Source organism: Corella eumyota, chromosome 5 (assembly GCF_963082875.1).
Source record: "Corella eumyota chromosome 5, kaCorEumy4.1, whole genome shotgun sequence".
NCBI lineage: Eukaryota > Metazoa > Chordata > Ascidiacea > Phlebobranchia > Corellidae > Corella > Corella eumyota.
In genome coordinates, this window is record NC_137494.1 from 9,527,884 (window position 1) to 9,552,164 (window position 24,281).

The window sequence follows — 24,281 nt, forward strand, 5'->3', positions numbered from 1 at the left end:
TTTTTTTAAATTTTTAGTGATTTTTATTTATTCCTTTTTAAAGTGACACCAAGCAATACTTTATTTTATGTTTATATCATTTTTAAATTTTATGCCATTGTATGCAAAAAATACATTACTTCATAGATTTATGTTTACCTTTATTATAGGTTTAGGTGCAGTTTAATGCTATAAAATGCTTACAAGTCAAAATTTTAGATATTAATTTAAGCTAAAAATTACAGGTAAAAATAAAGCGATAAAATCATTAAAGAAGCAAACAAAATGTCACATTTTTAGGTTAAAATAACAGGAAATAAACAAAGATTTACTATCCTTAGAATGTTAATAAGATTTTAGTAAACCTTTACTAAAATTTTTCATTGCACTTGATAGAGTATCATAAATAAAAGTAGTCCAAAATTATTAACCATGGCTATGGCTTAAATTTAAAATCAATGGAAACAAACTGCCGGTTACTAAAACTAAAACTTCACACATGTTTAACCCCTTGTTATTACCTGAATGAGTAACTTCTGGTAAAACGTGGACAGTGGAAACATAAAGAAATGTGCCGGCTGAAAATAACATTGCAATTCCAGTTGCATTTACATCCACCAGAAGTTGTTTGTCTTTCTGTAGAATTAAGTAGTTAACATTAATTGAGACTATGTAGAATAAAAACAACATTTATATACAATGTAGCTTGGTGGATGACATATGTATGGTCAATTTATAAGCTTTTAAAATATAAGAAAAACTGCTATATGTGGAGCGGGGGCAAATTTAAAATTACAGACAACTTTAAGTTGTGAGTTGCGACCATATTACAACATTTAAAATGCAGCCTATAGGGTGGGCAATCAACTAGTATATAATACAATTTTACAAAAGTTTTAAGCTAAAGATATAACTTTTAGTTTTGTATTTGTGGTTTTTAAAAAAAATTTAAAATAATTATGACCTTCCAATGTTTTTACTTTTTAACTTGCGATTTTTACTTTTATGTACCTAATCTTCAGTATAAGTTTACCAAACTTAATAATATTAATCTTCAATTTATATTTACCTGATTTAAGAACAAAAATGTTAAAATAGCTAGAATTGGAGCTGCTAGGGAAAAAACAAGCAAATGTCTTTTAACTCGGCGAAGTTCGAATCCTTCATGGACCAAAAAAGCTACTAAACCAAATGCAGCTGGGGCCTACAAAAATATTAACTAACATTAACAAAAAATACAAATAGCTGTTATAAAATGAAACACTTTACAAACTACCAAACTAGCTGGAAAAAACAAGATAAAATGTAAACTTTCCATTAAATTAAGGTAATTAATCTACATAAGATACAACTAATTATGGAATTTTACCAACAGTTTCTGGGTACAAAATTTTTTTTTAATAGATTTATTATTTAAAGACTGCTTACTTTGTGTAACATAATTGCAATAAATACTATAAATTGAAGATCTTGGCGATCGGTACTTGCTGCAGCACCTAAAGCGATACCATCTGCTGCAGCATGGACAACCAGACCAATTGTAGCTGTATAACCTTTAGATCTTTGGTCAGGTTGTTGTGTTCGAGAGGTTCCCACTTTGCTCTGATTGAGGTCATCTGAAAGAATGTTATATTTTTTGTATATTGTTATACTTGATGTAGCAGTGCCAATTGTATGGCCTAAACATAAACAAACATATTTTAATCTGGCCAAGATTTAAGTTGCTTTTGTATGTTTCAGAATTTATTGCATGTTTTGATTTTTTGATATAAAAGTTTTTTTGATATAAAAGTCTGCCAATTGGTTTTTGGCTTGGCAGAAGTTTGAAACCTAGCACCCTACTTAATATAATATAAAAACATTTGGGAATCGAACCAATAAACTCATGTTGTGAACCCTGTTAGTACAACTTATCAAATATTTTTAAAGAAAATCAAAAAATTTAAAATACCTAATCTTATATCAGGATTATGAGAATGTGAATGAGAACCCCCAAGTTGATCAACCAACAACATGAACACAAATCCAATTAATAAGGCAAGTCCAATTGCTCTGTGACGTCCCTCAGTAGAATGGTCATGCTTTGCTATATCATGTTCTATTAGTAATGTAAATAAAGGGGGTTTCGGGTTAAAGATCTTTATGCATAATAAGTACAAAATAAAAAAAATTTATATGACAAAAATGTTTTAAGATTCTAAAAAGGGGGGATTGCAAAATTACCCGAGTTGACCTCCAAAAATGCTGGAATACTTGAACCATCATTTTTGTTATTTTTCTCAATGATATCTGAAGCTAATGCTTTTTCCTCTGCACAAAAAAAAATTAAATATTACTAATTTTGACAAAAAATAACACAACTTTGCAAAACTAATTATATAATAGTGTTTGATATTTCTTAAAATTACCTTTGTGATAAACATTATCGGAATGACGGTGTCCATTATGATTGTACATTGTTTCTACTCCTTCAGGAATAATAACAGCAAGGGCAGTACCAACCAATAAACCAGCTCCAAATATTGTAAACAGCTGAATTTTTCTCTATAAAGCATTTAAATTTATACTTCTAATTCATTTTTAAACAAAGTTTATATTTATATGTAAAAAAAGGCTGTCTTTACAAGCTAAAAATAGCTTCACATTTGTTACCCCAACCCAGCTCTAAGATGCTTTTGGCAAATTGGGTTTGTTATTAAAATTGTCTCTAATAATTCATGACTAATTAAATTTTGTCACAGCAAGATTAGAACCTCATGTAAGGGACTAAATATAAAGCAATGCATATCGAACTTATGACTCATTATTAAAGTAAAGTATTTATGATCTCATAACTTTAAAAAAAACATTGCTATACAAATTTACCCTTTCCTCTTTAAAATATATATAAACATTCTTTAATTATTAAACAGTAAGCTTTGTTCATAAAACATAAAAATGTCTAAAACTTACAGGTGATAAAGTAAATGCTAGAGGAATCCATCCTGCTAATGCACAGCCAATAAACATGGATATTGAAAGAATACAAATATTTAAAAAATCAGCCATTCTTCCTAACTTAGTAGTTATGTTTTAATTTAAATATTTAAAAATAAGCATCTGCAATTTTTAAAACAAATTAAATACAATGTTATTATTAAAAACTCCTACTAACTTTTTTACAGCCTAAATTAAAGATCCTCTTTTAATAATTAAAGCAACTTACTTCAATCAATGATGACAATAGCCAGTTATTAGGTTTTTTAAATAAAACAGTTATACATGTTTTTAAATATTGTAGTAGAAAATGACATGCCAATAAAACATTAAAAAATTATATACATTAAATTTGGCAAGCCTTCTATTTTCTGCCTACAACTGACTTGACATTTGCTAAACAAATAGTGTTTCATGATTTCTACGAATACCAATATATATATATCTTTTTATATGTGTTTTGATTGTAGTTGGTTTTTACTGAAGGTCTTACTTTAGGTTTTTTTTTGTATATATCTTTATTTTTGATGTAAAAGGTTGACTTCACGAGCTAAACATGGAGTATCAACAGTTACCCTTACCCAGTCTCCAGTTACCCTTGGCAGTTTGGAATATTGTAGAATATGACTGACCGATAATTATGCTGCTGGTTAAGTGCTGGCTCAGCAGAGTTCATATCGTTTATAACACTTTACTTAAGCGTGCTACAGAATAAGAGCAGTGGGGATCAAACCCACGACCTCCTGTAGTGTTCTAACTACTACACCACGCTGCGGGTTACAACACCAGGCTGCTGGTTTAAGTTAATGTTATGTTAGTAATAACACATAAGGCAATATGAGCATATTACCCACCCATTATTCACTATGCTATTTGGGTAACCGAACACAGGGAACCTTTAAAAAATACTGGATCAAACAAATCGCAAGGACCAAATTATACTAAATAGTTCTTATGAATCGCTTAAATAAACCCTATCCTAAATTCAAAGGTCGGTATTAAATAGGTTATTTGATCCTGTATATTTTATAGGTACCAGCAAACAAACAAGAGTAACGCGTTTTTAATAGGTCGTATTTTACAACAAAAATTTCTGACTCTAGACGATACTTAAAAAAAATTAAGCCCAAAATTTTTTAACATGTTTAGTTTGTGATAATCTGACAAATATTCTACAAATTACGCCACACTTAATATTTCTACAAAGTATTAACACACAACTGACATACACGAATCTTTAAAGCAACGCCACCTCATTCTGCTGCCTTGGTGTAATAGCTGTGAGAGATATTTTTCAGCGATACACCTGATCGCACAATTTTAGAAAAAAAGTGTAGTTAATTTCAATGAATCCAAATGCCCAAGCTAGCTGCCAAGTTAGTTATTTACCCTCCGTTTTTATTTTCCAAGATTTGTTCGTTTAAAAACTTTACGCTTAACATATCGTAAGTGTTTTTTATATCAGGCTATGGTTCTTATTGGTATTCGTCATGGTCTTTATTCAAATAAAATAACTTACTCGAAAATTATTGCACGATGTTTAGGTAGACTGGCAAGTATTTAAAAATATTAATTTTTAAAAGTACATTAGCTGTTTTTTAAAGTTTGGTACTAACTGTTTTTTATTTTAATTGACAGCAACAAAATCCAACATTGACAAATATGACCTTGTGGTGATCGGGGGCGGGTCTGGAGGTTTGGCTTGTAGCAAAGAAGCTGCAAATCTTGGTAAAAAAGTTGCCGTTCTTGATTACGTAACAAACAGTTCACAAGGTAGAATTTTTTTTTATAAAAAATCTATTAAAACACAAAATTTTGAATAAACATATTTTTTTAGATTTTTATTATGATTAAATTATTATTTGTTAAATATATTATAAATAAATAAAAAGAAAAAATTTATAAACATTTACTTTTTGGTAAAAAAAATTTTTCTGAGATTCTGGAAAGTACCTAAATAAATGAGTTAAATTCATTTTAAGTACCTTAATATAAGGATTTAAATTTGTTTCACTGGGAGCCTGTTTAAAAGGGGCTTTAAAATAATTTGTCTTTAATGATCTGAAAAATTGTTTCCAGGAACAACATGGGATTTAGGAGGAACTTGTGTAAATGTTGGATGTATTCCAAAAAAACTAATGCACCAAGCTTCCTTATTTCACCATTCACTACAACATGCTAAAAATTATGGATGGTTAACAGAGAATAATAAACCAAAGCATGACTGGTTGTTTTTTTTTGTTTAAATAATTAATGCAATGTGGATTTAATATTTATTTAATGTTTTGGTGTTTAGGTCTATATTATCCAATGCTGTACAAATGTATATTCGATCTTTAAATTGGGGTTATAAAGTACAACTTGCTGAAAAGTAAATACTTTTTTTGAATTTTACCACATCTCAGTACAACTAATTTCCGTTTTATTACCTGACACTCTTTATTAATATATAGAAACATCAAATATATAAATGGCAGAGGATCTTTTTTGGACACAAACAATATAGAAGTAATTGACAAAAAATTAAAAAAATGTATAATTCATGGAGACAAGATAGTAGTTGCTGTTGGAGGAAGACCAAGATATCCAGAAGTAAAAAGAATTTTTTTTTACAATCTGGTTGATGTTATTTTTTATATATATAGAGAAAGCATAAATATTTATTTTATGTTTAGAATTTAGTTTTTCTTTTGTAACCAATTTGACAACTTACAAAATTACTAAATATTTATTTTACTTTTAAAGATAAACAAAAACAAGTAAATATTTTTTGCTTTTAAAAATAAAAGACGTTTTTAAGGTTGATGGTGCTAAAGAATGCTGTATTTCTAGTGATGACATTTTCTGGAAGACAGAATCACCTAAAAAAACGTAAACTGCTTTTTATTCAAAATTCCCATTTCATGGTGCAATCATGACCCTTTTACATCCTTGTATAATTATAATGGCCATTTTTATTTTGAAATTATAGAATTGAACAAATATGGTTAAGCATTAAAATTTTATTTTTAGACTCGTTATTGGAAGCAGTTGTAAGTTGAATACAATTATTATGATCTTGTTCAAATTTATCGCCCTGTTGTAATATTGTTTTAGATGTTGGTTTAGAATGTGCTGGATTTTTAAATGGACTTGGAATTGACACTACACTTATGGTCAGATCCATTCCATTAAGAGGATTTGATCAAGTATGTGTAAACATTGCTTTCTACACTTTTACTTTTTTTTTCAAATTAATTATTTTTTAAGGTGAATTGAATTTACGGCTTATGCATTGGGTTAGTTACCCCAATCGGTTTCGAGTTGACTTTGGCAGTTTGGGATGTTACAAGTTATAATTGCATAATAATATTTAAAGTCAGAGCATTTATAGCACCTTACTATTGGGTGGTTTTATTTACTAACATATATAAAAATTTATAAATAAATAAATATAAAAAATGGCTTCTTAAAACCACACACATTAAAGCTCTCTTTCTGTTTTAAAGCAAATGGCTCACCTCATAACAGATCATATGTCAGAAGAAGGCTTAAACATACAATGGTCTCGGTTTCCCACAAAATTTACAAAAACCTCAAATGGGAATATTAAAGTTCGATCAAGTTCTGATAAAAATGGACCTTTTGAAGATATATACAACTCTGTGCTTCTTGCCATTGGTAAAATGTTCAACAATTTGCATTTAAATTTTGTAAATATTTAAAAACATTAAATAAAAAATAATAACATGCTCACTTAAACGTGTGTAAAATGAATAAAAAGTTCTTACTCTTTAAACTTAGGGAGAGACCCATCCACCCAATATTTAAATTTACATAATGCTGGAGTAAAAACAAGGGAAGGAAAAATAATTGTTAACAATGTTGACCAATCAAATATTGATTCTATATATGCCATAGGAGATGTTGCATTGGTGAGCTTGTATTATGTGACTGCAGAATTCCTATATTTTAAAACATTGTTACTTTTAAACAACTTTAATAGGATATTATGTTTAATTAGGCAATATTGAAAAAAAAAATTTGAAAGGCAAAAATTCGAATATTAATAAAGAGTTTTTAAACCCAACACTTCAAACTTTGTAACAGGGCCGACCAGAACTGACCCCAGTTGCAATAAAAGCTGGAAAGTTATTGGCAAGGAGGCTATTTTCTGGATCAAAAGAATTAACAGATTATATAAACGTACCAACTACTGTGTTTACACCACTTGAGTATGGGTGTGTTGGATTAGATGAAGAAACTGCTGTAAAAAATCATGGACAGGAAAACATTGAGGTAAAAATATAGCAATCTGTGCTAACTAACTGAAACAAAATTAAATTGCTTAAAGTTACCTTTTCAAAATTCTTTATGCCATATTTTGCATGCGTTTAAAAATTTTTTTTAAGGTGTATCATGCATTTTACAAGCCATTGGAGTATGCCCTGACTGAGCAAAGTTCAAAACAATGTTATATTAAAGCAATTTCCCATCGTGATCCTAACAAACCTATTCTAGGACTTCACTTTTTGGGACCGAATGCAGGTGAAGTTACCCAAGGTTTCGCCGTGGCATTTAGGTATTTATCTTGAAAGTTTGCTGTTAGCTTAACCTTAAAAATTATCTATTTATTAAATCTAAGGAGTTTGTTTTTTACAAATTGGATAAAAACTTTAAATTTTTTTTTTTTTTTTTTTTTTTAATTAAAGTTGTGGAATGACTTACAATCAACTTATCAGCTCGATAGGAATTCATCCGACTTGTGCCGAAGAAATAAATAAATTAAATATTACAAAAAGATCTGGCATTGATCCAACTGTAACAAGTTGCTGAGGATAAACAAACATCTAGGGGTTCAATCAGAACACTAGATGGGGTTTATTCCTGAAAAAGATCATAGAAAGGGGTTTTCCATATTAAAATGACATTTTTGTCCTAACTCTTTACAAGATGGATAAAACTCGAAGAGATGTGGGAATTCGATTTCTATTTTTACAAAGTAAACACTAAGTTGTACATCATGCAAAAAAATATAAAATAAAAAGAACTATATTTCATTATTATGCACTGCCGTGTAATAGATTAAGAAAACAGTACAATAAAACATTAACTTTCTAGTTGCTACAGTCGTAATCATAAAAAATTAATGACAAACACATTTAAAAATTTATATAATTCTAAATTAAGATTATACATAGATATAAATAATAGTTCCTAAAAAATAATTTGTTGCATTATATGAAAAAATATTATGCAGGTTTATTACAATAATACACCTAAAACTTATTTAAAAAATGAAATTTATTATTGTCAATTTATTAATTTTTACATAATGACAAAGTTTTCACAAAATAAGAATAAAAGAAAACAAATCATGTTAAAAGTTGGGGTATTGACTTTTTGTGACTTTAAGGAACTTAATTGGTGCAAATATATATTTTAGATATTCTCGTGAACTTTATGTACAGTTACATTTTCAAACTCGGGTTCAAAGTTCATTTTGGTTCTCCAGTCTACAGAGATTGGTTGAGTCATACCAAAACAAGAAAACTTAAAGAAGTCAGCTAAATTTCTAACAACTCCACGACTGTAATGATTAGAAGCATCAATTAAAAAAAAATTAATTTAGGTGGTTAATATTATTTGTGGTAGTTAATTAAATTTTATTGATACAAAAAAAAAATTTTAAAGGAAAATTTTTTTGTATTTATATATATAACTCATTCTAGATGTGGGAAGGCTAACTTTACAGCCTAAACTTATGAAACATTTGTTACTCAGACCCATTCTTGAGTTCCCATTGGCAGTTTTGGATGTTATTAGATAAAATTGCTGTATAATTAATCTGCTAAATTAATGGTTTTGGGCTCTGCGGGAGTTTAGAACATTTAAAGTTGTGAAGCAAAGTGTTCCAACCATAATAACAAATGGTATTTTTTAATAAGGCATTGTTCCAACCATAATAACAGATGGTATTTTTTTTAATAAGAACAAAAGCAAACTAATTTTACATAAATACTTACTCAAATGGACTTTTTTCAAGATGACCATGTTGAGATGTGTGAAAGTGGTTATATCTTCCTGCATTCATTCTTTCATTAGTGGTAACACCCAGCCAGGCAATCTGTAAACCAACAAGGGAAAAATAGTTCAAGTACTAAGGCATAAAGGTATAATGCTTTAAATTAAAAATGATGTAAATTTTTTTAGACGTTTTTTGCCTCACCTGATAAATTTGACAAGTAAGTAGAATTGAAACCCATATAGTATGAAACAAACAATTGATAAATATCCAGACTACCCAAGGAGAATATCTCACACAAACAAAAAATCTTTCTAAACCTGTAGCATCATCAGCTGTATAACAAGCTCCTTCCCAATCTAAAATGGGAAAGCATTTTACAGAACACATTTCATAAGTGGTTTATACTGTATTTACAATTGTGCTTCCATAAACAGGAGTTGCTGCTTTGAATCAAACTTCAAAAACAAGCCTTAAAAATCTATTATTTTAATTTCATTGTTTTGTTATATATTAAAATTTTAAGGACTTTTTATTACAACATTTTGCTTTTTTGGCAAATGTTTGGCATTGTGTTATGGAAACTTTTTAAATTGAGTTATGCCATTTAACAAATATGCAAAGCATCGGAATCAATCAAATTTTAGGAATCTGAATTTACTTTGTACTACCCTACTTAGACTTACATAAAAAAGCTGCATTCACATTCCAACTCAGCATTCCAAGTAAAAAAATAAGATAATATATAAAATAAAGATGGTTTTCCGAACCAATTGCATTAAAAACCCAAGGACAATAATGATCAAATTTGGCGACGCATTTGTTCGTCACCGCACAATGTTTTGACCGTAATGGTTTAGCAATCTAAAAAGTGTCACAAATTAGAACATTTAAACTTAATGGTTGTAAAAAAAAATTATTTAAGTATTAAATCTTACCAAACATGTACCACAAATCTTTTCCATTTTTAGATTGTCTGCTTCTGCCAAATGAACAATAGCCTAAAACGTAAGAAATTTTTTAATTGTAGGCCACCTTAAAAAATCATTTTTCATTTAATAACAACATACCCATTTCTTTTGGTCTTCCGGAACAGATATAATTCCTGGATCAGTTTTAAGTGCTTTATAGAAGAAGTACCACATGAGGGGTGTACAAGTTAAAAAAAAGAACTTTAAGAATGGATTGTAAACATATTGCCAATAGAAAAATAATGATGTGCAATAAACCCAGAACTTGGTAGAAAGAGAAACAGCAATGGGTAAAATATGTGAAATTTCGCCATGTGTTAAACAAAACCTGTATTTAATTTGAAGTTATGTTTTTTAATGTCAAAAAATACAAAAAAAAATGTTAGCCCAATATTAATGAAAAAGTGTTATGAAATCCGCCTAAAAATTGCTTTAACATCTATATAATAAAGCTTGGTAGACAATATGTATATATATGCCCATGTGTCCAATTAAAAAGACTTTATAATAAAAAATGTTGTTTAAAGTGGTAAACTACTCCTATACGGACAAATGGACATTTTCACAAATAAAACAAATGCAAAAAAAATCAGCTAGATATACTTACATTGATACTCCATACACTGCTATGTAGCATACTAAGAACATCACAGCTTTAAGTAACCAGGAACTTGACAACTCAAAAACAAAACCAATTGCAAACATAACAAAAAATGCGAGACCAACGGCTATCCGCTCTCGAACCTAAAATCATAAGTAAACAAAAAATGAATGAAAAAATTTAATTCTCAAATACAAAACAAACAAAACACATACCGGTACTACTACCATAAAATAACCTTTATTTAATTTAACAAAACCATTTTTTTCAGGTAAAATATTTTTATATAAATAGCCTATAGGTTGACATACAGTTTTATTTGAAAAAAGTTGTTGGATTTTATTTCGTTCGCCATCAAGTCCTTTTTCTTTTCTGAAAGATTGTAAGCGTGCTGTTATCCAAACCTGATTTTTTTGTTTTGCAATATCCAGGGGGGTTTCGCCCTATAAATACGAATATTTATAAAATTGTAAGCAAAATAAGTTATTTTAAAATAATGTTTATTTATAAAAGTCAATCCCAGTAATTTTACAAAAAGTTAAAATTAATAGTTAATTATATACAAACAAGGCTGGGTATATTTAGAAAAAAAAGGTTTTTCAAGTACTTACCCTGTCATTTTTAGCATCTAAATCAGCGCCAGCATTTACTAATACCATGATAACATTTGTGTTTTGGGACTGACATGCCCAATGCAGCGGTGTATTGTGCTGTACAAGATCTTTCATATTGACACTTGCATAAAGGGATAATAAAGTTCTAGTTGGATCAATTCTAAGCAAATCAAAAAAAAATCAATATTTCCCAAACAATAAACACAAAGATATACAAGTCACATAAAACCAGTCTTTAAAATTAGTTTTAAAAACCATACCCCATAGTTCTCCATGCAGACCACATCAATGGAGTTTTTCCATTGGCATCATATAAATCAGGATCAGTTCCTTTGCAAACTAGGTATGCAACAATAGAAGTGTGGGCACATTGAACTGCTACATGGATTGCTGCACAACCCTCGGCATCTCTTACACCGGGGTCAGCTCTGAAAATCAAAAAAAATATATATTAAGAAGGTAAGATGTGAAAAATACCACATTTCTTGTTTTATACTGTATAGTTATAGTCATACAGTTAATCAAAAAAAGAATTTTTTTCGAAAAAAAGGTCGAAAAAAGTAATGCTATATGGTAAAATTATTCTAAAACACAATAAATACTGTTGAGTAAAGGGAAAAGTAACAATAGTTCTTAATAAACGTTGCCTACTGGTAAAAAAATAATTTTGGTAACAGAGAAATTATTTTTAAACAGGAGCAATAGTTTAAAACTTTTAAATTTAAATAAATGTTAATAGGTCTTGTTTTTTTTGTTTTTTAAGGTTAACTCAAAAAGTAATTTTAACGAAAAAGTTGAGTTTCAATGTTTAACTGTTTGTTTCCCTATGTGGTCAAATACAATGCACAAAAATAAAACTCACAATTTAATCATACACACAAAGACTTAACCACAGTACTTCTTTAATATTAAATAAAACACTTGTCAATTGTGTGCTTAAAAATGCAATTTACAATTTTTAATTCAACAAGGCAGTTAACCAAAGTAGTTGCATAAATTATTTACCCAGCTTGCATTAATAATACAACCATTTGCAGATGGCCTTCTCTAATTGCCCAGTGTAAAGGAGTTGCCATCAGATCTCCACCAAGTACATCAACAACTGCCCCCATACTTATATAATATCTAAAAAAAAAGTTTTAAATCAAAAGTTTTATTAACTTATGGTCAAGAAATTCATAATTGTGAAAGTAAAAACATGCAAGATTGGTTAAAGTTACCATAACAATGTGTTTAGAATTATAATAAAAAATAATATTGAACCTAAATCCAGCATTAGATAAATAATTTGTAAGGTTACGGTATGGGTAAGAGTTTGTTAGGGTTAGAGTATACAAACAATTTGAAAGAACTGGCATAGTATTAAAAAATTTGATACGAACTGTAAATCGCGTTCAAAGATAGTAGAATATAAGTAATCCAATGTAACAAATCAAGACAATATAAAACAGTGTGCATAATGCATACATTGCCTAAATAAATTAATTTATTTTATAAAGCAATGGGACATGCAATAGAATTTAACAAACCTTGCTATTTCCAAGCGATTGTTTATCGAAGCCCAATGTAAAAGAGTAATATTATCAGCATCTGGAGTTCTAATATCTAACCCACCCTCCACTAATTCTTTGCAACGGGAAAATATTCCATACTGTGTTGCTTTCACAATATCCCATGTCCTGAATATAGAAAAAATATGCCTTGATTATTTTTGCATTAAGGGCAAATTTGTGTACTGACAAAATTACAGAACTCTATTTATCAATGCCAGAGATTTATAACAGAAATAATTTTGCAGCATTTTGCACCAATTTAAACATGTTAATTGATCATAGATTCTTAATATCTGCAATATGCCAATTTACACCAAATACATTTGGTCAAACTTAGGACTTTTGCATTCGAGGCTACTATAGTAGTGCTTTAAGTATCTAAATTATATTTCACAGATCAAAATTATATTTGATAAGTCTAACTTTACAAGCTTAATCAAGAAGTAATCTTTGCACTAGTCTTAATTTGTCTTGGTCATATTCATATGTATTTTGTATATATACATTTTAATAAAGATTTAAACCACAGTGTGCAAATTATTGTTTTATCTTTAAGATTATGAACAGAGGTCATGTTATATATAGCTTATTAAAAAGTAATTTGCTAACCCAATTCAAAATGCCACATAACCACAAAGTATGCACTGTATTTCTTAAATTAAAAACTTCAGAATTCTTACTTTTCATTAAAATTTGCAAAATACATAAATGTAAATTTATGGTGTTTTCAATTAGAGGCATATCTTAACCGATGTTTTCTAAGAGTACAAGATAACAAAAAACAAACCTGTATTCTTCCGGTTTAACTGACATAGTTTCTTTTAAACAATTTTTTTTCTAAATCTAAAAATTGTAAAATTACATAATAAATAATACCATTACTACTTTGCATGCACATGCATACATGTCTTAAAATTAGCTTTTGCAGTTAAATAATTCAAATACTAAAATGATTTTTTTTTAATTAGTTTTCAGGTAAAATTTGATATGAATGTATTATGAACCTCGTTGGCCTCCTATCTGCCTAAATGCCTGTTTGGTTAGTTGCACCTCACAGACTTACTTTTAAAAAAGCGTTGTTTAAAAACAACAACAAAAAATTGTTTTAAACGAAACATTGTCCATCTGTTTAACTGTAACTAAGCTTGAATGACTCTCTTGCCAATACAAACAATCAAATTTAACGATTGATTTTTACACAATTTCCCATTACATATGTGTAACAAACTAGGGTTATCCTCGAAAATTTGTTGAGGATAAAAAACATTTGTTGTTTTTATTTACCTTTTATTTAAAATTTATTTTTAAATTTACTTGAAAAAAAGCGTTTATTTTTTTACCATTTAAAATATAAACCTATTAGCGTATTGGAAAACGTGGTGTGGTGGAAAGAATACTTGCTACACCACATGAGGTCGTGGGTTCAATCCCCACTGCTCTCATGCTGAAGCGCACTTGAGTAAGGCGATATAAACGGTATGTACTCCTACTGAGCTAGCACTTAATCAGCAGCATAATTATCGGGCAATTATAATCTATAATATCCCAAACTGCAACAGACAACTAGAGACTGGGTCGGGGTAACAGTTGTTGCTCTATGTTTAGGTCGCGCATACGACCTTTCCACATCGGGAATAAAAATATATACAAACAAACCCCTTACGTTATGCTAAGTTAGGTGCATCAAAGAAATGTAAGCCTTAGAAGCTGCAGTGGCTAGTTTTATATTTTGCGATATAACAACACTGCATTGCATTGTATTTTGATTTTAGGTTACAACGCCAATTTTTGTGGTGCTCCTTTATTATGAACTTTTAACAAATAATAACACTATTAACAAAACCACATACACTACATACAAAACCAAAAAAATAAATTTAAACTACAATCTAAAATTATATTATTTAGGATTACTTATATGTTATTGCACATCATGCAAAATTATATTTTAGACTTTAGTGTAGCCAGTAGGCCTTGCGTGCACTGTCAACACGCCGTAAGTCGCTCCATGTCGAAACTTGTAGCCAGGTACGTAACCCATGTATTTGGGCACCACTCCTTCGTGCTTATGGTAAATCACATCATCATTTCTACCTAACTTGTGATCTCGTTGATATGACTCTGGTCTATGGGATGGGATATCTTTGTAGGTATCCTCGTCAGGCCAGGCATACCAGTAGCTGTTTCCATACAGGGTTTGTGAATAACCGGTCGGGTGTACAGGAACGTTGTTTCGTGTTATTGGGCGGAAAGCCACGCTTGATACATTCGAATGAGGTCTTAAATGCTCTTTTCCAGATGAACGAACACTATGGGAAGAATTCGTACATGGTCGGGATCTATAAAGCGACGATGCACTTCCAGCTGACATCATTGAAATTTGAGATGGATTTAGTCTTGTGGATTTTAAAGGAGTGGTAAGATTTGGGGACTCCCTTTTTTTCGTCGCATGTGTTAGTGGTGCTGGTGGGGCTGATTGTGCCCTTTTTGTTTCGGATTTCGAGGTCGAGGAATCATTTAGTGGTTTTGTTTCTTCTTTTGTACTCGGTTTTAATTTTTCAGAGTTTGTTTTTGTTGTTGGTGATTTCGGTACTTCGGGGAGAATATTTTTTGAAGTCAAATAACCAGTTGCTGTGGTTGGTTTCATCGGACTGGTCAACGACCGCACCAACGATCTGACCATTCTTTGGTCATGAATACTAGTTCGATACGAAGGAACATGACCACTGTAGCCAATGACAGGCGCTGGATTTTCAGCTACTTCAATAGGATCATTTTGATATTGCAGTAAATAAGTTGCATTCTGCCGTTTTAAAAACTGAGTGTAATCAAAATTTAAACTTGGCATGGTGACAGTTTCTCAATCTAAAAAAAATGAAAGTTATTTTTTTAAAACAAGTAAGAAAGCCCGCAAAACAAAACACCATGTCTTACTAAAACTGTCATTTTAATTTTTAATATATTTATTAAATCCATTAATACTAATTGGTATAAAAAGTTTATTATTTAGTTCTCTAGCTTTATATTTTTCAACCAGGCTGTACAATTAACTTTAAAGTTAAAAAATACTACAGTGATTTAGTTGTACTAAATATACGCTAAACATTGCCATGACTACTTTGTTTATATCTAATCAAATGAACACAGGCTCTAGCAGTTGTAGGAAATCTTTAAAGGGGGGCGACTGTCACGTGTAAATTATTTTTTCCACAAATCCCACTTTTTATTTTTTAATGTTTTTATTTTGTTAATGTTATTTTTAACACAAAATTTAGTACTAAAATTAAAATTTATTTTTAGTTACGAATAAATATTTAAGTAAACCAAAAAAACCTCCTCTTTAAGAATTGGAACGTTTTGATGCTTCGTTTTAGAACAAATTTGTGGTAACATGATATACCCCTATTGTTACAATTCTTACACAAGAGTTGTTTTGCCTAGACTGTGTTTATGTATTACGCAACTACGATTTTAAAAAAACTCATGAAAGAATTAAATACAAAAAACAACTGCTTACCTCGGTTTAAAATGGCTATTGATTGCTGCCGTTGTACTTGTAGGTGCTGTAATTTTTTGGGTTGGTATGCCGGTATAATAAATTACTACCTCGAAGACCGCTGTAGCCTTGAGTCACTATTAAAAGTCTTTAGTAAACAAAACATCAACAAGTATAACGAAACATATTTTACAAATTGTTGCTCACCAATTGGTTGATTCAAATCAGGATTTGTCAAATAGGGTTCGTTTATCATTACCGATTGCATGACTGGCTTTAATTGACTGTAGTTCATAGTGTTGTAACCTTCCACAACTTGGCTTGGCTTTAGGCCTAAACTAGGATCAAATATAAAAAGAAATAAGGATTAATTTTAGTAGTTTTAGTAGATGCGTATTAGAAGTTATGTTGTATTTTGTAGAATAGTAAACTTACTATAGCGCATGGTTTTCATTTGTTTTAGAATTAAAGAGCGGATACATGCATTCTGCTTGTGTGTTTAAGTCGCCTATACCCGTGTCGTCATTTTCACGTGACGAAGTGCTGTATTTTGATGACGTCGCTTCGGAGTGAGACGTGGTCTCGTGTCGCCGCAAGTCTTCAATTTTGTTAAAACGACGGTTGCAACCCGGAGTTCGACAAACTTTTGTTTGTTTTTCGCCTGTTTAATTCGTGAAAAAAATCATCGTCATAAAAACGTTAGTCGAACAAAAATATTAAAGATTTTATATAAACAATCAAATATTTTTGTTTAGAATGTAATTTTAACACTTTTTAGGTCTAAAATAATGGTATATAAGAGAACTAAATAGACAAGTAAGAAGTGTAATTTGCATGGCTACATAGATTTGTTAAGCAAGACTTATTTAGGCCCTGGTTACGATTCCCGCTGCTTGTATGCTGCATAGTCCTTAACCAGGTCACTACAAACAGACATCCGAGCCCAAAACTTTTAAGCAGGTTAACTATCAGGCAATCATAATCAACAATATTCAAATTTTTACAGGCAACTGAAAGTTGGACTTGGGTAACTAAGTTTAATCTGTGTTAAGGCCGTAAAATTGGTCTTCTATGTCGAAGATGAATAAAAAAGGAAATTACAAAAAATAATAAATATATTATTTTTGTATAAACTATAAAATAAACTAACCAGTGTGTTTGCTTAAATGAGTGTTTCGATGATCAGTCCTCGCAAAACATCTTCCGCAAATTTTACATTTGTGAGGCTTCTCCCCGGTATGTATTTTTTGATGTCTTTTGAGTTGATCTGGACGCTTAAAACTCTTGTTGCAAATGTCACAGAAATAGGGCTTTTCCATTTCTGTTTTAAATTATTAATAAAGTTGTTAATTTTATAAATAAAAAATTTCTTACCTCTTAATTTTATTTGCTTAAAAATTGATATTTATATAAACTTTGTAGATTTGTTTTAGTTTTAATTTTGTTTAAATGGAATGAAAATAGTTTAAAGCTTAGTAAGGGGATATAAATATACATAAACACAATTTTTTTTAGCAAGTTTTAAATGTTTATTACATGTCATTACAATCTTTTTTACGATGCAGTAAATACCCTCTTTGTTTTGTTTACACTATATAGTATCGTTAAAAATTTAAATATCTGTATTTTTATAGAAAATACAGTATAGTTTTTGCTTATGTACTACTACAATGGACGATTTGGCTTTCAAATCTTAAACTAATGTAAAATACAATATTAACTTACTTATGTGGTGTTTGTTAATGTGAACTCGAAGCTCTGATTCTTTGCTGAACCGTTTCGAACAGTTGTTTTCTGAGCAAGTGTAAGGCTTCAACAACCCATGTTTTGTTCCCTGTCGACCTTTTTTTGTCTTTCGACCAACTGTAAAATGGTTTACTTTAAAATTTAAATTGTTATGTAAAATACTTGTTTTTAAATTTAGTCCTATGGTAAAAGAATAAATAATTGTAACATGTTTTAAAATAAACAATTTCCAGTTGTAGTGTGTAAAAATTGTTTCATCCATTAAAGTTTAGTATTTTTTTACTAATAAAATATTTTGTGGAATTGCCAAATCAAGTTATGAGCAAAATTGGATTTTTTTGACTCCCAAATTCTAGGAAATAGTTGATATCATTTAAAGGGAGTAAACTTTTTTGTTACAAAACGTCGGAAAAAAATCTTATCATATAAATTTAAACAAGCATTTAAAAACTTTTTTTTTCACAGTAAACTTTTTATATATTTTTATACAAATATTTAAAAATGTTACTTATATTTATAAGCTAAATTTGCAAATTAAGAAACAATTTTGAATTAACAATATAAATTTTTTTTACAATGTATACATTTTTAGGCTTACTTTTTTATAGTTAGGCTTTGTTTGGAGGTTGTTTATGAATTCCCTTTTTTAATAATGTACAAAAAAGAAATCTTACAACTCGATAAAAAATATTAATATATACACATTAATAAACTATAACACATACCTGTATACGACTTAGTTTTTGGTGTAGAATGATGGGTATTGTTATCAGGTTTAAGTTGACCGTGGCTTAATTCGCCTGTTGTTATTCCCGAATTACACCACTGCGGTGGAGGTGGGCAAGTAAAAAACGAAGTGTTTGGAAAACCCTGGAAAAAAATTCCAGGTGGCAACCCTGGATTGTTGGTTTTGTTTGGAGTGATGTTGTACTTTTGTGAGTTTTCCGATCTTGATTTTGTATCGGATTGTGCTTCCCTATATAAAAAAAGAAGCACACTAGGTAAAAGAGGCGTGTTTCCCTCCGATTAAAATGGCAAGACCTTGGTCTTAATATTAATTCTACATTGTCGTAGTGTAAAATAATATTTATGCAATATCCAAAAAAACATATTGCACTTATTTATGTTTTATACCGCTATTGTATAGGTAATTAAAATTCTTTTTTCCAAATTTGAGTTTAATTTTTTTAAATATTTATTTATTTTAAAATATGTCTTACCATGCTTCTTCGTTATTTTCTAAAGTGTGGTGGTTATTTAAAGTGGTTATCGGAGCTTGCAATTGTGTTTGGTAAATCTTATATTTAAAAATCAAAGTATTAGTTAAAATAATTATACAATTTTTAAAGGTAAGCAGTTCAATGAAGAAAATTAGCTTCTGTAATACATTGGCAAAATATCTCGTTTTACTAACAAAAACACAATTTACATCTTACGTTACTATTAAGATTCTCGTCTCCCGGAATTTTGTTTTGCTCTTCGTTGCGAGAGAATCCAACAACTTGTTGAAAATGTCGGGGCATCGCTGGATAGTTAATAAATTGGGGTTGGTATTGTGGATTTCCCATCACGTAGTCATCATATCCCGCAATCATATTAGTAGCGCCATCATTGTAAGTTGGTTGGCCTACAATTTTTTAAGTTTAATTTGCAAATATTTTTTGTTTAAAAATTTAGGAAATATATGTTTACCTGGATAATCAATATAGACTGAAGTTTGCCGATTTTCTCTGAAAATGAGGCGTTGATTTTCTAAACAAAAATTTGAGTTTGCTTTTATGAGTAAAAGAGTAGCGAAAAACCAAAATGATGAGTAGCGAAAAACCAAATTGCAGAAAACTGTAGTAAAAATATTATATTAAATTAATCGAGGCCATATTTTTTCAGTTTTAATATGTCATCATTTGTCTATATTACAGTTTTAGCTAAAATTATCTTTAAAATGTCCTAAAATCAATCAAATTTAACAAAAAATGGCGGAATCGGAACTAAAACTGTGACACAACGACATTGTATCCTGTCTGTGATAAATTTAAATTTGCGATTATTATTAAAAAAAAGTCCCAGTGGAGTTATACAAAATGGTGAAAACTAAACACATGCTGTTTTACGATGATGGTGGCAAGTTATTGGTGTCAAATTTAATTGTACTTCAATTTAAATTAACTTTTTTTACCTATGTTAAATAAATAATTTTGTTTTTCTGAATCTTAAATACTTTATTAATGAGTTGAATCTACATTTAGGTTATTAACCCATATTTTTGTGTTTTTTAATATAAATTTTTAGCTTATATATGGCCTATTTTGTTAAGATTTATATAACATAAATTTGTATAAATAAACTCGCCCAACATGTCTATTTTACGTGGTAACAAAAAAAAACAATGCATAAAAACCAAGTAAATTTTTATGAAGCCTAATCAAACAAAACAAATATGATCTACCTTTTGTCAATTGATTTTGTTCTGAATTCTCTTCGCATGACTGAGTTTCTTTTATTTTATTTTCATTTCGAAAGTTGTGTTCCTGCAGCAAGTTAGAATATTGATTAACGCCAAAGACTGTTTCACTATTGTTCTTGTTTTCTGTAAATCTACTGTTCTCTGAAAGTTCTTGTTTCGTGACAAAATTGTCGTTGTTAATTTTTTTGCTTAGCAATAAATTATTATCAACCGTTTCGCTAGCTGTTGATTTTTTTGTATTTTTGTTTAAGTTTACTTTAAAAAACTCATCTTCTTGGCTTAGTTCTGGTTTTGCTTTGTTTCGATTTTGAACTTGTTCCAAATTTTGGTTGTTAGATTGAAACGAACAATCTGGTTGATTAAATGAAAATGCATCGTTTTTAGGGCATTCGACCTCGCAATTTGTAATCGTACAAATCTGAACTTTGAAAGATCTGTTACTATTGGTTTGATCAGTTGAATGAGATCTATATTTCGGATCGTTGCTGATAATATTTTCAGTGTAGTTTGCAATGTTATGTGGTGGAAGAGTGAATGGGGGTAGCCTGTTGTCTACATTCGGGTCCGCGTATTTACCGCTCCTGCCAGGAGGAAAGTAGTTGGGATGATTTTGCAGTATCGGTATAAAACCAGTCGATCCAGTCATATAACCCCCAGTCTGAGTTCCTATTATTGCAAGGTGATTGGCCAAGCCTTGATTCGTTCCAAAATTGCCAGATGTATCCATGCCACAGTCAAAATTTCCAGTTTGCGTAAAGTCGGCGATTTTGTCGGAATGTTGATCCGATGAGTAAATCCACGTAGTATTATCACCGTAGTTGGATTGCCAGCTATATTGCTCTGGGTTATAATGCGTTGAGCCGACTTCGGGCGAAAAAAATTGTTCCGTTGTTGAATTTTCCGCTAACTGTTTTTCGTACTTTTCGCTCGGAGTTATTTGGGTGTTATTTGAAATTACAGTGGATGACGAATATTGAGGGTAGCTTTCAGGTTGACAGTTTAATAATGGAGTCTCTGACGGGTATAAGTCGCTATGCAGAAAACCAAATGATGTTTGATTGAGCTGTTGGCTTTGGCCTTCTAAGAAAAACTGTTGATTTGCAATTACTTGCTGACTGCCTGAGGCCTGAGACTCTTTTGGGCTAGATTGACTTAATTTTGCTTCAAAAAAACTGTTGTTGGTTGAAAATCGATGGGAGAAAAATGAACTTGACTCCTCCACGGGAGAGAATAGTTGATTCGATAATAAACCTCTCCCATCTTCTTTAGCACTCCCATTTTGGTCCTCACTAGAGAATATACTTACCTCATCTTTTTTAATACGCGAAATCGGATTGGAAAAGAGTTCGTTCTTCTGCATATTTTTTTAATCTTGCGGTTACGGAGAATAAGAGCTTGGCGCCCGTCTTCTTGAATTAATGAAAAAAAACTAGCAAACGCCCTAAAATCTTTACTAACTCCTCTTGGCTACAGCTACAACTTAATTGTAAAAGTCTGGAATTATTTATCGTTTGTTTTTTTGACTCCTTTTTAAATTCTGATGAAACTTGTTACCACAGCCTTGTGATTTACGAGTTCGTGTTTATAGCCATGTGTGGGAGACGGGAGTAATAACCTTATACGTACGGGTGGCGTTTTAATTAAACAAAATCCAACGTAAAATACAAAAATAAAACTTGAAAGAGTGCACAAAATAAAGGATGCAAATTGATAAAAAGTTTCGTATAGGTCTACATAATTAACTTCGAATTTAAAATAAACAAAAAATTTTGATTGGACCATTTTTTTAACGAAAACATTTAATTAATTTTAATAAGGTGTAAAAATTAGTTAAAATATATACAGTTTTTTTTATAAATTTACCTAAAACAACAATCGGAAAAAACATTTTAGTTAAGTTTTACAAAAAATAAATTAAATTAAAGAACAATTTAATAACAACTTTTCAAGTTAAAAAACAGTAAATAAATGTTATATTAAACGAAAAGGTAGCAAGTTGTTTATATAATCTTTTTTTTAATTACAATTTTAAACTAATTTAAATCAAACAATTATCGACTTTTTCCCATTTACCTTCCTATAAGGAAACGTCGTTGTTTTTATTTTCCTCCACATCACTACAAAACCAAAAAGGTAGATTTCCAATTCCTGATTGAGATTTTAATAGTGCTGAAATGTTTGGTAGAGAATTTGTAGTGGTAGATAAATTGTTTTCTGTTTTAAAGTAATTTCTATTGTTAGGAATTGGGGTCCGGGGCTTTTGATTGCAAAAATTAAATGGAGGTGTCGCATTAGTTAGGCGAAGATCGGGGCATTGGGTTGCGGGTCTAATTTTACGTAAGGCCCGGGAGGTAAACGCATATGACCGTTTACAGTGAATATACTGTAAATTATTAGTGTTGTTGAAATTTGAATAACGACCAAAATTTAGTGCAGGGCTGCGGATAGAGCCGTTTAATAGACGGACATTCAAAGGTGACAAAAGTACTGGGTCACGTGGTTGTAAAGGATGGCGGTTGGTTAAAATTGGATCTTCTGATTTTCTAACAAAATTCGAAGATTTTATTTATTGACAACATGATAAAAGCATAAAAAAATTGAAACTATAAACTTATTTTAAATTGAAACAAAAAACTTGCTTTTTAATTAGTTCAAACTTACCTGTATTGTCTAATTCTGCGATTATTTCGATTTGTTTTATTTTTTTCATAAAGGCCCCAATACCGTTGAAAACCTTCTCGAAAATTTGTGCTAATTGCATACAAAATAACTGGAAATGCTGTTGCATAAGCCATAATGGAGAAATCAATTGAGTCAATACCGCCCTCTAGTGGTGTTTTGAAAGCGTGAGCTATGATTGAGCCACAGAACGGTAACCAGAGAATGCTTAATAAAACACTTGTGTAGAGAATTACGTAATAAGTTTGAGATGTCCACCATTGAAATCGGCAACGTGTAGAAAAAGCTGCATGACGTGTGATGCTAGAAATCGTTTTGGTTTCACTTCTTGAGTTTGTTCTTGCAAAACACAATATTAAAATTTATAGAAACACTTATTAAAATATATATATATATATATATATATTTGTTAATCACAGTAATATATTAAATTATATTTACCTCATTAAAAGAATGACGAGTGTTGGAATAAGCCATAAAAAGACTGTTGTAAAAAAGGGTAAAACCCACCATAAGCAATTCTCATGATACGACGGAAGATAAAGTCTTAAACCAAATAGTGAAGCGCCCATTACCATTGGCGGACATATCACAAGGGGGAGGAGTGGGAAAGTCAGATTTGAAGCCATTGATTTTGCTGTGCGTTTTACGTTAGTAGTCATCACGCTGTTTGGTCGGATAATGACGAACGACGTTGTCCAAAACTGGCAACCACTTGCAGCTAACAAAATGACAACTCGAAATTGTAAAAATACTTCGTGGCATATACCAACCTTGCCTTTGACAATACTTGAGCTACTTGGCATGATTACGCTGTTACCAAACAACGGGCAGACTAATTTTCGAAAGGACGTCGCTAAAATAGCTAGAGTTACAACTATGTTCATTGTACTAAGTATATAGATGCTAAGGTTTACTAGCCTTCGCAAACGCTTGCTTTGCTGAATAACTTTGATTATGGAAAAATTTCCAAAAATTGACACGACCAAAAAGAAAATCAGAAAGTAGTAATATGCAACTAATTCGCTAACAAGTATTTCACCTTCCATTGCATAAAACTCACAATAAACACCTTTGAAATATTTCAAAGCATATTTTTAGCCAAAAATAATGATTCTTTGCAAAAAAATCTTTAAATTGATTTTTTCACCTGCTTGCCAATTATTTGCTGTTAATTCATTACTGATATTACATTTCT

At 30.2% G+C, this 24,281-nt stretch overlaps 5 protein-coding genes across 6 annotated transcripts; 1 reads left to right on the forward strand and 4 right to left on the reverse strand.

Annotated features, from left to right (window-relative positions):
• Positions 1-28: 28 nt before the first annotated feature.
• Positions 29-3,074, reverse strand: LOC145753934 (zinc transporter ZIP9-like). Its single transcript, XM_082570473.1, has 7 exons — positions 2,932-3,074; positions 2,388-2,523; positions 2,203-2,289; positions 1,931-2,077; positions 1,408-1,595; positions 1,049-1,183; positions 29-615 (listed from the first exon to the last, which is right to left on the reverse strand). Exons 1-7 carry the CDS (start codon positions 3,025-3,027, stop codon positions 406-408), a joined length of 999 nt encoding a protein of 332 aa, XP_082426599.1. The 5' UTR covers positions 3,028-3,074; the 3' UTR covers positions 29-405.
• A 1,227-nt stretch (positions 3,075-4,301) lies between these two features.
• LOC145753931 (thioredoxin reductase 2, mitochondrial-like) lies at positions 4,302-8,209 on the forward strand. 2 transcript variants are annotated; one of them, XM_082570471.1, is made up of 13 exons: positions 4,302-4,400; positions 4,594-4,728; positions 5,035-5,182; positions 5,252-5,326; positions 5,409-5,547; positions 5,756-5,826; positions 5,968-5,987; positions 6,052-6,143; positions 6,444-6,615; positions 6,739-6,869; positions 7,045-7,233; positions 7,347-7,516; positions 7,647-8,209. In XM_082570471.1, exons 3-13 carry the CDS (start codon positions 5,094-5,096, stop codon positions 7,768-7,770), a joined length of 1,272 nt encoding a protein of 423 aa, XP_082426597.1. In that variant the 5' UTR covers positions 4,302-4,400; positions 4,594-4,728; positions 5,035-5,093; the 3' UTR covers positions 7,771-8,209. The 2 variants fall into 2 exon arrangements, with proteins under 2 accessions (XP_082426597.1, XP_082426596.1); XM_082570470.1 differs by having other exon boundaries at positions 4,345-4,499.
• LOC145753929 (palmitoyltransferase ZDHHC17-like) lies at positions 7,912-13,741 on the reverse strand. The gene is made up of 13 exons (XM_082570469.1): positions 13,486-13,741; positions 12,675-12,824; positions 12,151-12,270; positions 11,406-11,573; positions 11,143-11,305; positions 10,843-10,974; positions 10,538-10,674; positions 10,030-10,258; positions 9,898-9,960; positions 9,646-9,823; positions 9,164-9,318; positions 8,961-9,061; positions 7,912-8,524 (listed from the first exon to the last, which is right to left on the reverse strand). The coding sequence occupies exons 1-13, from the start codon at positions 13,509-13,511 to the stop codon at positions 8,377-8,379; spliced, it is 1,770 nt and encodes a 589-aa protein (XP_082426595.1). The 5' UTR covers positions 13,512-13,741; the 3' UTR covers positions 7,912-8,376.
• Positions 13,742-14,489: 748 nt separating this feature from the next.
• Positions 14,490-15,716, reverse strand: LOC145753935 (uncharacterized). The gene has a single exon (XM_082570474.1). The coding sequence runs from the start codon at positions 15,544-15,546 to the stop codon at positions 14,647-14,649; it is 900 nt and encodes a 299-aa protein (XP_082426600.1). The 5' UTR covers positions 15,547-15,716; the 3' UTR covers positions 14,490-14,646.
• A 6,765-nt stretch (positions 15,717-22,481) lies between these two features.
• Positions 22,482-24,132, reverse strand: LOC145753458 (uncharacterized). Its single transcript, XM_082569868.1, has 3 exons — positions 23,525-24,132; positions 23,066-23,422; positions 22,482-22,947 (listed from the first exon to the last, which is right to left on the reverse strand). Exons 1-3 carry the CDS (start codon positions 24,130-24,132, stop codon positions 22,482-22,484), a joined length of 1,431 nt encoding a protein of 476 aa, XP_082425994.1.
• Between the last annotated feature and the right edge of the window lie 149 nt (positions 24,133-24,281).